The following is a 12,823-nucleotide window of genomic DNA, read 5'->3' as shown; positions in this document are numbered from 1 at the left end:
TAGCAAGGAGTAATGGTGGTGTCACCCGGCACCTGCACTCAGCCAGCCCCCACCTGTAGGGGCTGTTTATCAAGTCCTCGACCCAGACCATGTCATCAGGGCAGTCCAGTACGTTGCAGCAAGCGTCACTGATGAACTGTGAGAAGCTGGCCAGCGAGTCCTGCACCAGGAATCGCAGTGTGTCCTGCAGCATGTACTTGAGCAACTCCATCAGCTTGCGCAGCTTTGACATGAGGTACACCTCCCAGTTGGTCTCATAGAGGTTGTACCAGCCCTTGCTCATGTCACGCAGGCTGCTCCGCATGGCCACCTTGAGAGTGCTGATCCAGCTGTCCTTTAGGAACATCTGTACCTAGAGTAGCCACAGGTAGCATCAGGCATCGCCCTCCCCCAGGAACCTGCTCCACACAGACTCCCCACAGGCACCACACTCGGGGACTATAGGCACCAGGGTGCTAGGGAAGCCTCAGGATCCAGATGACCAGGGAAGGATCTCCCCCCACCCCAACTTACTGCCCAGCCCTACCAACCAATACCCTCCTGTAACCCTGGAGACCAGGGCTCCTCTAGGGGAAGGAAGATTGGGAGCAGCAGAAGCAGGACTTTCTCCAGCTAAGGGAGAGACAGAGAGACAGAATGGAGCAGGGTCACCTAGTGATGGTCCCCCACAAGGTTGCACCCTTCCTTCACACCCCAATCCGTAGTGGGTATGTGCAGTTCCTGCTCTCTTTCGCACACAGGGGGTCTGCTTCAGAGGCCACCAGGGTTGGATGGCAAGTGACTGGAAAGGGAGCCTACCCTAGGTCTCCTCTCCTGAGATGAGCCATCACCCTGGGTACCCTCAGCCTCCCACAAGGTCTAGGTTTTAAGGAGAACAGAGGCTCCTGGCCTCACCATTGGCCAGTCAGCTCCAAGGCTCCAGCCTGCGTGGGGCCCTTCAAGCCCCAGATGTCCACACACCTGTGAGAAGGTCTGGGACTGAATCTGCTCGAACTCTTCCAGGCGGCTGTACTTGGAGAGGTTTGAGTGGAACAGGGACATGGCAGTCACCTTGTTGCACTCAGCGCGCACCTTGCTGAGGGCCGTGATGACTTCTGGCCGTGTAAGCAGGGACACAAAGGTGAAGTCCTCCTTCTGCTCCTGGAAGGGGTACTTGGGGACGCTCACCAGCCCTGCAGGAGTGGGGGTGGAGGGCCAGTGTCAGATTGGCCTGGGACACACCAGGGGTTAGGATGGATCTGCAGCGTGGTGATGGAGGGATACAAGTCCCATCTCCTCCTAAAGAGACACCCACATCCCCAGAACCTCTCTTTTCCCATGGCCTGCCAGAGTGGTCCTACAGCTTCTCAGTGAGCTGCCCACTCTGGGGTGAGTAAATGGATCCCCTCCAGGCCCCTCTGGGTCACTGACCCATTTGAAGTGGATGAGAACCACAGACCCTCTCCCCCTTCACTCCTGCCCACTCTGCACATAACCCAGCACCAAGCAAGGGAGATGTGCACATCAGGACCTCAGAGCGCCCGCTGTCCACGCCCCACTCCAACTTCCTAGACACTTCCCACACGTGGCAGCTGGATCCAGGAAACGAAATTCACAGGCATCAGGGAAGTCAAAGCAAGAACTTGGGGGAACTGGTGTCCTACTCTGAGACTCAGTCTGTCACAGGTCAGAAGGGGCTGCAGCAAAGCCACCTGCTCCTGCTGCTGGAGGTAAGGTGGGCTACGTGTCCCTCAGACCATCAGAGCCCTTCCACCCACTTCTGAACAGTTGCTATCCTAATATACACATTACCTGCTTCCTTCTGTGCTACTCAAGACTACTGGGGTGTGTTTGTTTATGAGAGAGGGGTATGGAGAGGGGGGAGAGGGAGAGGGAGAAAGAGAATTTTAAGCAGGCTCCATGCCCAGCACAGACCTGAATGTGGGGCTGGATCTCACCACCCTGGGATTATGACCTGAGCTGAGATCAAGAGTCAGATGCTTAACCAGCGGTACTACTCAGGTACCCCAAGACTACTGGTTTTCAAAAGAGCTTTCATGGACCCACCCCCACCCCGGCTCTCTAGACAGCTGGGGAAGAAGTAGGGTGAGTGCTGGGAGTGTCAGGTTTATGGACCACCTTAGAGAGAGAGCAGGAGGGCTCTGGCTGGGTGGGTGGCCATCGGGCTCCCCTTTGTCCAGCTTCCCTCACCTTGCCTGGGCACCTTCTCCTCCTCCTTCTTAGGCAGGGTCACATAGGAGAACGTGTCAGGCTTGGAGGACACAATCTGGTCAAAGTTGATTTTGTTCATACTGCGCTCATAGTCCAGGTTTACCTCTTTGGAGAGACTGTTGAGGTGCTCCAGAACCCTGCCAATGGGAAAGGGGGACAGGGGAGTCAGGGAGCTCCACACACCCCATCACACCCATGCTCTGGGATCGACCTCTGGGCGTGTGTTTGGGGCTTCCTCTCCAGATTCATGGGCACACCTCCTACCCAGCCCCCAGCCACTAACCTCCATCACCCTTGTCCCTTGCCTCTTTTGTGTCACATCCCCCTCCTGCCATCATGCCAGTCCAAGTCTGCCTATTTTGCTTCTCAATTCTCAGTGTCATCCCAACAAGGCACCTCCCTGCCTGGTCCCCTCACTTCCACTCCTGCCCATTCCAATCTGCTCCTCACAAAACTCAAATCTGAGCACATCCTTCTCTTGCTAAAAGTCCATCCTAGGCCCCCACATCCTAGGATAAAGCCAAACCTCTTCTTGGACCCTAGAGGACCAAGAGGTCCTCTGGCTGGCCCTGGCCCCTCCCTGTTCTCCTCTCTGGTCACTTTCTTGTCCCCTACCCCTTCCCACACATGGCACCCCTCACCCCTACCCCAGCTCCAGCCAGGCAGCCCCTCTGGGTTCCTGGAGGTACTCTGAGCTCTTTGCATCTACTGCCCCTCTGGTGGCCACAGTCTGATTGATCCAGCCCCTACTTCAGCCCCACCCACCCAGACTCCTCCCTTGCAGTTTCTATCCCAGACATGCTTTGCCCTCCTGGATGAGGGCAGCCTCATTTGTGCCCCCAAGTTCTTTCTCTGACTCAACAATCCAGACCCCTTAAAAAAAATCCAGACCCCTTGAGGGCATTTTTTCCTTCATTCACTGTTGTTCCCCCAGACAGAACCCTCTTCTCTTCACTGCTGCACCCTGTGCCTGGCACAAGAGGGAGACTTGCCACACGGCTGCTTGCCTGCCTGACATCCACTTCCTCCTAATTATACCTTACTGTCATTCTAGGACTCTCTCCTTTCTCACTTCACTTAGGAGAAGTTGACATTTCCCAGCTTTGAGGTCATCTCACCTGTCTGTCTAAGCAGGTCGTGGTGGAGCTTGACCTGACTACTAATTGGCTTAAGAGTGGGAACATGATCCAGTTATAATCAACCACTGATACAGAGCTATAAAATCAAGCCCCCTTGTCCCATCTTCTTCAGGACAAATTCTGAGGGGGGTTAGCTCATGCTCCAGTGTTCCCTGTGAGATCAGAGGCTGTACTTCTCCTAAAACCACATCTCTGCTCAGCTGCTTCCTCTATTATATCCTGCCACCTTCACTCCCTTAGAGATGGACTTCATTAATAAATCAATCATACAAGAATCCCCCAAACAGGCTTGGCTTCAAGAGAATCCAATCTACGGCAGAGCTCACTAGACTCTGGGCTTTGTGCTTCTAAAACTGTTGCTGCCATTCACCTGGGGATGAAGCCAGCACACACTGGAGACAGAGCCCTGATGCACTGAGCCTGGCACATTTTGCATCCAATTTCTAGTTATAGGTAAAGCAGTGCATTTTCCCTACCATCTAAGCCAATCTGAGTCCATCATATTTGTTATAAAGAGCCAAAAATATTCTCAATGATATAAAACTCAAGAAATGGAATTCTGGACAACCAAGGTGATGGTGGCTACATCAATGTGGATCTCTCCACATGCTCTCAAAAGACAGAAGAAAGAGAAAAAAAGAAAAGCTGGGACAAAAAACACTACCAAAACCCATGCTGTTAGTATACCCAAAATAAATAAAATGCCCAAACTTCATGTTATCTTTTTTTTTAGTTTTTTAAAAGAATTTATTTATTTATTCATGAGAGAGAGAGAGAGAGAGGCACAGACACAGGCAGAGGGAGAAACAGGCTCCATGCAGGAAGCCTGACATGGGACTCGATCCTGGGTCTCTAGGATCATGCCCTGGGCTGAAGGCAGCACTAAACTGCTGAGCCACCAGGGCTACCCAACATTATCTTTTTTTTTTAAGATTTTATTTATTTATTCATAAGAGACGGTGAGAGAGAGAGATGGAGAGATATAGGCAAAGGGAGAAGCAGGCTCCATGCAGAGAGCCCAATGCGGGACTTGACCTCAAGACCCCAGGGTCACACCCCGGGGTTGAAGGCAGGTGCTAAACCGCTGAGCCACCCAGGGATCTCCCACATTATCTTTAAGTAGAAAAATAATCATCAGTTCCCAATAAGCTACAGCTCCCCCTCCTGCTGCCAGCCTGCATGGAGAAGGAGAGGAGTCTGAGGAAAACTGTGCATGCAGAAGAGGGGAGCCATGGTAGCTCAAGTGTGGTCTACAATTCTGCCAGAAAGAGAGAGAGTCCACTCCAACTGCAAAAACACTGACTGTGAGTCCTGGAGAATCAGAGCATTTAAGAAAAGGAAGGAACTTGCATGCATTCATTCAACGTAGCATTCTTTGAAAGGTATTATGAAATATGAGGGGGAAGGTATAAGAAAAGGAGGACTTTGGAGATTAAAGGGTGATGGAAAAGGAAGCAAAAGTGAAAAATTCAGATTCCTGAAAAATAAGCGAAAACAATGTGAAGGACAACCCCAACACACACACACAGCCATCCATATTGAAAAAGAAAAAAAAACTGGTTTGCTATTCTAACAGAAGAGGGCGCCCGTGAACTAGGAATCTTGTAAATCATCCCAAATCCAAGAATGCAATAGGTGAAAGTAGATGCCCCTAACATAATGCTACTGAAAGAGCACCCACCTTACCTGATGAAAATTCTTGTCCATCCCTCAAAGAAAAAAAACAAAGACAAAGCAGAAAACTACCTCAGCACTTCAAACTGAACTAAATACCTTCAAACAAGTGGTTGTTCATATGAAAAACACCTTGAATCAGAATTTCACAACTAAAACAGAAATGGGCAAAGAGCAGGAAGAAATAGAAAGCTATTTCACTGAATTCAGAGGGGAAAAAATGGAAGAAACAAAATTATCTCTGGAGGGAAGGGAAAATTAGGAAATTAGGAGGTGCCTAAGGAAGAATAGAGTCAAATAAAAAATATAATGACATACACTGAAGACCAGAATATAACCAAGAAAATGAAAATGAGGGGGGAAAAAAGAACTAAAAAGAGATAGAAAATGGTTAAATTAGAAATAGGTAAAGAAGCAAGATAGATGATAGATGATATAGATGATAGATGGATAGATAAATAGAGATGAGGTAATCTGATAAAGAAAAATAGGATAATGGAAGAGAACTAATATTTAAAACTAAAATCCAAGAGAAACTTCCAGAAATAAAGAATATCTGAACCTGTGTATTTAAAAGGCCTGTTTTGTACTTAGAAAAACTGACCCAGAATGATCAACTCTGAGATATACTCTAGTAAAATTATTAGACTTCAAAGATTAAAAACAAACAACAAACCCCCGAGGCCTCCAAGCCAAAAATCAGACAACTTACAAAGAAAGGGGAGTTAGACTGGCATCAGACCTTTCAAAATCAACATTTAAAGCAAGGCAACAAAAGAGCAACATTTAAAAAGAACCAATAAATGAATGAATGAATGAATGAGTAAATAAATCCCAAAACCCAAGCAATGACAGCATGAAACAAGAATTTTATATTGAATCAAGTTGTCCATCAGCTTTTAAACATGCAAGAACTCCAGGAACACTATATCCTTGAGCCCTTTATGAGGAATCTACTAGAAGAGGAACTTCATACAACCAAGATATTAATGGGGTCTAGGATACACTAGACCCTGGCACCCTGGCCTATTGAATATTTTAAGCTGAAGGAATTTGACAAATAGGCTTCTCCTGAAGCAAGTCGTAAGATCCTCATGTGAAAAGTGACCTCCTTATAACCAGAGGAAAGGGCATCCTTAGCTCCAAGATGGAATGACACCAAGAGGAATCCTAATGAGAGGTCTCGTTAAGTTTTCCTCAGTTTACCACTCTTAGCTCATATCTTTTTGTCTTGCCACAATTCCCACAGCCTTCCACTCTTCATCAAACCTAGCATAGGTTTAACCTGTTCAGGTCTTCATTTCCTTATGAAGGGAAGGAAGGAAACATAAATTTGTAAACTATTCTCTTGCTAATCTGTGTTACAGAGCCCCAGCCAAGAACCTAGAAGGGTATAAAGAAAGAGGACTGTCCTTTTGTCCCCTGCAAGATGATAGGAAGAACTTTGGGGAAAAAAGTCTGATATACTTAATCAACTTAATTGTATATTTAAGACTAAAAAAAGATGGGGTGCCTGGTTAGTTCAGTCAGTGGAGTGTATAACCCTTGATCTTGGGGTTGTGAGTTTGAGCCCCATGTTGGGCATAGAGCATACAGTCAGTCAATCACTAAAATTTATTTTTAAAAATAGAAATAAAGCAAAGATAGAGATGAGAGTGGAAGAATATTATGTTAAAATAGTAAGGAGGAAAAAAGCAACTAAAAATGGAAGGAGAAGGGCGCCTGGGTGGCTTAGCCAGTTGAGCCTCTGACTCTTGGTTTCTGCTCAGGTCATGATCTCAGGGTCCTGGGATAGAGCCCCTAACAGGTTCCGCACTCAGTGGGGAGGCTGCTTCTCTCCTCTTCCTGTCCCTCTACCCCTCCCCTGCTCATGCAATCTCTCTAAAATAAATAAATAAATATTTTTTTTAAATAGGAGGAGAGGGATCCCTGGGTGGCGCAGCAGTTTGGCGCCTGCCTTTGGCCCAGGGCGCGATCCTGGAGACCCGGGATCGAATCCCACATCAGGCTCCCGGTGCATGGAGCCTGCTTCTCCCTCTGTCTGTGTCTCTGCCTCTCTCTCTCTCTCTCTGTGACTATCATAAATAAATAAAAATTAAAATAAATAAATAAATAAATAAATAAATAAATAGGAGGAGAAAGGAATGAGGGAAGTAGAATAAAGTCAAGATTGTTACAAAGGAAATAGAAGGGAGTCAAAGGATACCATTAAAAACATACAAAGCAGATATTAACCGGTTGAATAAGAAAGCAGGGGACATGGGATACTATAAAAGGCTTAACTACAAAAGAAACCACTAAAATAAGGTATAAATCTTCCCAAATACCAAAAGAAATTTAAAAAGTGAGGGGCACCTGGAAGGCTCAGTTAGTTGAGCATGCAACTCTTGATCTTGAGGTTATGAGTTAGAGTCCAAAGTTGGGTGTAGAGATTATTTAAAAATAAAATCTTAAAAAAAGAAATTAAAAAGTGAAAGAACAAAGAAAATACAACACATAAAGAAGGAAACACAGAACTGAGATCAAACATAGCAGTTTAACGATAAATGTGAATGGGTTTAACTCACTTATTACAAGAAAAATATTTTTAATTTGACTCACAAAGTAAGATCTGATTATATGCTGATAATAAGAGGCCTACCTAAAACAAACTAATTTTAAAAAGCTAAAAATAAAGGGATGAGAAAAAATGTATCAGAAAAATGGAAACAACAAAAAGTCAGGTTACAATTCTGATAATCAAACAAAGTAAAATTCTGGTCAAAAAGCATTTGACCTGATTGAGGACACGTTTTAATTCTGAAAGCTGCAATTAATAATGATAAAATAACACAGTACTCTCTGTGGACAAAAGACATATAGAAGATGTAAACAACATAATCAATAAAATAGATTTTTCTGGAATGCATGTATATATAAACTCTGATACCCTAACTATAGGGATATACCTCTTCTCATGTGCAAACGGAGCATTCAGCAAAAAATTGATTATACATTAGGTCCACAGAGAAAACACCAGCAAGTTCTGTAGAGTAGAAATATTATAAATAATACTCTGATCTCAATGCAATACAAGGAGAATTCATTAACAACAAATTTTACCAAGTCCTTTTCATACGGGAAATTGTAAAAACCTGACACTAAACAATTATTTAATGAAATCGGAAATACAAATTTTGGAACTAAAAAAATAAAATACTATATATCAGAATCTGTGGACTTTATTTATTTATTTATTTACAAACTAGGAGTTTTGTTGTTTTTTTTTAAGATTTTATTTATTTATTCATAGACACAGAGAGAGAGGCAGAGACACAGGCAGAGGGAGAAGCAGGCTCCATGCAGGGAGCCCAATGTGGGACTTGATCCCAGGTCTGCAGGATCACACCCCAGGCTGCAGGCAGTGCCACACCGCTGCACTACCAGGGCTGCCCCTGTGGACTATTTTTAAAGCAGGTATCAGAAGAAAGTTCATTAGTCTTAAACGCATTTATCAATAAGAACATAAATAAGTGAACTAAACTCCTCGTGTGCACACACACACATATACACACTATAAACATAATAAAACATAAGCCAAAAGAAGGCACAAGAAAGGAAATAATAAAAAGTAGAAATGGGGGTGCCTGGGTGACTCAGTCAGTTAAGTGTCTGACTTCAGCTGAGATCATAATTTTAAGGTCCTTGGATTGATACCTGTGTCAGGCTCCACATTCAGTGGGGAGTCTACTTGTCTCTTTACCTCCCCCACCTCAGTTCATATTCTCCTTCTCAAATAAATAAAATCTTTTTTAAGAAGCAGAATGAATGAGGTAGATGTAGAAAACAAATTAATAAATCCAAGTCCTAATTTTAAAAAATTAACACATCAAACAAACCACTAAGTAACTTAATACAGCAAAAAAAGAGGGGATGCCTGGGTGGCTCAGTTAGTCCGGGATCACATAGCAACCCCTGCTCATTGGGGAGCCTGCTTCTCCCTCTCTTGTTCCCCCTGCTTGTGTGTTCTCTCTCTTTCCTGTCAAATGGATAAATAAAATCTTTGAAAAAAAAAAAGGGAAGAGAGCATAACTCTATAAAATAAGAAGTTACAAAGGGAAGTCAACATTGAGACAGAAAAAAGTTTTAAATCATAAAAGACCACTTTGCAAAAGTCTATGCAAATATATTTTAAAATCTAGAAAACATGGATAATTTTTTAGAGAAACAAAGTATACAAAAATTGACCTCCAAATTGGAAATACAAAGCTTAAATAGACCAATTCTTATAGAGAATTATAGAAGAACTTCTTACACAAGTTATAGAGGAACTCTCCTACCAAAAAGCACCATGTCCAAATGGTTTCAGAAAGGAATAACCAGATAACCTCAATACAACACAAATTGTTCCAGAGTACTGAAAATGAAGGAAAAACGTCAATATTCATCTTATGAAGCAAATATAACTTACTTCAAACCTGATAATGACAGTATAAAAAACATTATGAACCAACATCACTTATATTGATACAAAATTTCTAGAAAGCATACTAACCAACAGAATCCAATACCACATTTAAAAAAATGATATGCCATAGCTAGGTTCATGGGATTTATTAAAGAAATCCAAAGTTGTTTCAATATTAGGAAATCAGTTAATATGATACACCATGTTAATGATATAAGGAGACAAATCATATTATCTCCATAAGTATTTTAAAAGCCTGTGACAAATAAACGCTTAAGAAAACAGAAGTTTCAATGGATATGTTATTAAATAAAGTCCTAAAGCTAGCATTTTCTTAAGGGGAAAACTTACTAGAGGTACTTCCACTAACATTAGAAACAATGTAAGGATCCCTACTATCTCCACTACTATTCAATATTGTACTGGAAGTATTAGAAAATGCAATTAGGAAAGAGAAAGTGATTAGAGGAATAAGAATTGGAAAGAATAAGTAAAATTATCTCTATTTACAGGTAATGTGTACTTAGAAAGCCTTGGAGAATCAATGATAAAACGCATCAAACAATTCAGTAAGGATTGTTTATAACAGGATATAAAATTAGCATATGCAAATCAGTAGACACAATAATAGAGAAAATCCATTTATAATAGCAACAAAGAAGATAAAATACTTAATAAATATGCAAAACCTTCTGGGAAATCATAAAGCATCCCTTAAAGACAGAAAAGTAGTCTTGAACAAATGAGTAAACGTTCTTTGTCCTTAGGTAGGACAGTTTAAGATCCTAAAGATGTCAGCTATACCTAAGGTAATTTAAAAATATAAGGCAATCTCATTAAAAATAAAAGTGGGGGGGGGATCCCTGGGTGGCTCAGCAGTTTAGCGCCTGCCTTTGGCCCAGGGCACGATCCTGGAGTCCCGGGATGGAGTCCCACCTCGGGCTCTCTGCATGGAGCCTGCTTTTCCCTCCTCCTGTGTCTCTGCCTCTCTCTCTCTCTATCATAAATAAATAAATTAAAAAAATACAAAGTGGTTTTTTTCATTTTATTTATTTATTTTTTAAAGATTTTATTTATTTATTCATGAGAGACACAGAGACAGGAAGGGACATAAGCAGAGGGAGAGGCAGGCTCCCCACAGAAAACCTGATGTGGAATTCCGTCCCAGGACCTCAGGATCATGACCTGAGCCAAAGACAGACACTCAACTACTGAGCCACCCAGGCACCCCAAAGTGTTTTTTTTTTTAAAGAGACAGATAGCACAAGCTGTTGAAGGGGCAGAGGGTGAAGGAGAGAAAGAATCCCAAGCAGGCCCCAGTTTTAGGGCAGAGCCCAAGTAGGGGCTCAATCCCATGACCCTGAGATCATGACCTAAGCCAAAATCAAAAGTCAGATGCCCAACCAACCAAGCCACCCAGGTACCCCCAAAATACAAAATGTTTTTAAGATAGAACAAGAGGAGTTGATACAATGCTCATGGGAAAAGAAGCATGCAAATTGCCATCAAAACCCTAACAATGACAACAACAAAATCCCAACATCTTTTGCAAAAATAGAAAAATCCATCCTAAAATTCATATGGAACCTCAAGGGACCTAATTAACCAAAACAATCTTGAAAAAGAACAAAGTGGGAGGACTCATACTTCCTGGTTTCAAAACTTACCGTAAAGCTGCAGTAATCAAAACAGTGCGGTACTGGCATAAAGATACATAGACCAAAGAAAGGGAACAAAGAATCCAGAAATGAACTCTCAAATACATATAGGTCAAATGATTTTCGACAAGGGTGCCAAGATCATTCAATGGGGGAAAGAACATTCTTTTCAACATACTGTGCTAGGAAAACTGGATCTCCACATGCAGAAGAATAAAACTGGACCCTTACCTAGCCCCATATATAAAAATTAACTCAAAATGGATCAAAGATCTAATGTGAGAGCTAAAATATAAAACTCATAGAACAGATGGGGGAAAGCTTCATGACATTGGATTTGGAAATCATATCCTGGCTATGACACTAAATGTGCAGGCAACAAAAGAAAAAATAGAAAAATTAGAATTCATCAAAATGAAAAACCTTGTGTTCTAGTAACATAAAACACACTATCAACAGAATAAAAAGGCAAACCATGAGATGGGAGAAAGTACCATATTCTGATGAGGGATTAATAACCAGAATATGTAGACAACTCATAAAGCTCAACAACAAAAACTTAACAATTGGATTCAAATACAGGCAAAGAATTTTAATAGACATTTCTCCAAAGAAGGACCTACTAATGGCCAATAAGCACATGAAAAGATGTCAACATCACTACTAATCATTAGGGAAATGCAAATAAACACCACAATGAAATACCACTTTACACCCATTAGGATAATTATTGTAAAGGGGGGAAAAAAACCCAAAGAAACGTTGGTGAGGACATGAAGAAATTAGAACCCTGGTGCCCCATCGATGGGAATATAAAACAGAACAGCTGCTAAGGCAGCTGAATAATGGCATCTCAAAAATTATAAACAGGGTTTTGCAGATGCCGCTGACACCACTTGGAGCTGCCCTGTGCCACCCTGCCAAGGTCAACTCCATGATATTCTTAGATATTGAACCCTTGGACCATGTATCCTTCAAATCATTTGCAAAGTTCCAAAGATAGTGAAAAACTGAGGACTAGAGAGAAAAGATTTGGTTATAAACGTTCCTGATTTGACACACTTATTCCAGGATTTATGTACCAGGGTGGAAGCTTCACACACCATAATGGCACTGGTGGTGAGTCCATCTAGAAGGAGAAATCTGATGATGAGAATTTCATCCTGAAGCACGAGACCTGGCTTCTTGTCCATGGCTAATGCGGGATCCAACACAAATGTTACTGGTTTTTCATCCATACTACCAAGACCGAGTGTTTGGGTGGCAAACATGTGGTCTTTGGCAAGGTGAAAGAGGGCATGAGTACCATGGAAAAACATGGAGTGCTCTGGGTCCAGAAAAGGCAAGAGCAGCAAGAAGCTCACGATTGCCAACTGTGGACAGCTCTAATAAATTTGATGTGTGTTTTATCTTAACTACCAGACGGTTCCTTCTCCCACCTGTTGATAATAGGCTATAACCTATGCTTTCACTGCAGTTCTTTGGGTTCCATGTTTTCCTTACCCCCTTCAAGTCCAGATAGATTGCAGAGGTAAGTTTATGAAATAAAAACTAAACGACAACAACAAACAGAATTACCATATGACCTAGCAACTCCACTTCTGGGTATACACCCAAAAGAATAGAAAGCAGGGACGCAAAGAGAGATTTGTACACCCATGTTCACAGCAGCCTAAGTGTCCATCCACAGATAA

General features: G+C 42.6%; 1 protein-coding gene across 1 annotated transcript in view; it reads right to left on the bottom strand.

Moving 5' to 3' along the window:
• The window catches only part of DNAH1 (dynein axonemal heavy chain 1), a 76,341-nt gene that overhangs the window by 48,458 nt on the left and 15,060 nt on the right, over nucleotides 1-12,823 (bottom strand). Inside the window, 3 exon segments of the mRNA XM_041763152.1 lie at nucleotides 54-352; nucleotides 961-1,172; nucleotides 2,191-2,348. Coding sequence (XP_041619086.1) covers nucleotides 54-352; nucleotides 961-1,172; nucleotides 2,191-2,348 — 669 coding nt within the window.

The sequence above is a fragment of the Vulpes lagopus genome, chromosome 7 (assembly GCF_018345385.1).
Source record: "Vulpes lagopus strain Blue_001 chromosome 7, ASM1834538v1, whole genome shotgun sequence".
Taxonomy (NCBI): Eukaryota; Metazoa; Chordata; class Mammalia; order Carnivora; family Canidae; genus Vulpes; species Vulpes lagopus.
Note: the sequence above shows the minus strand (reverse complement) of the source record. Positions and strands in the feature narration are given on the sequence as shown.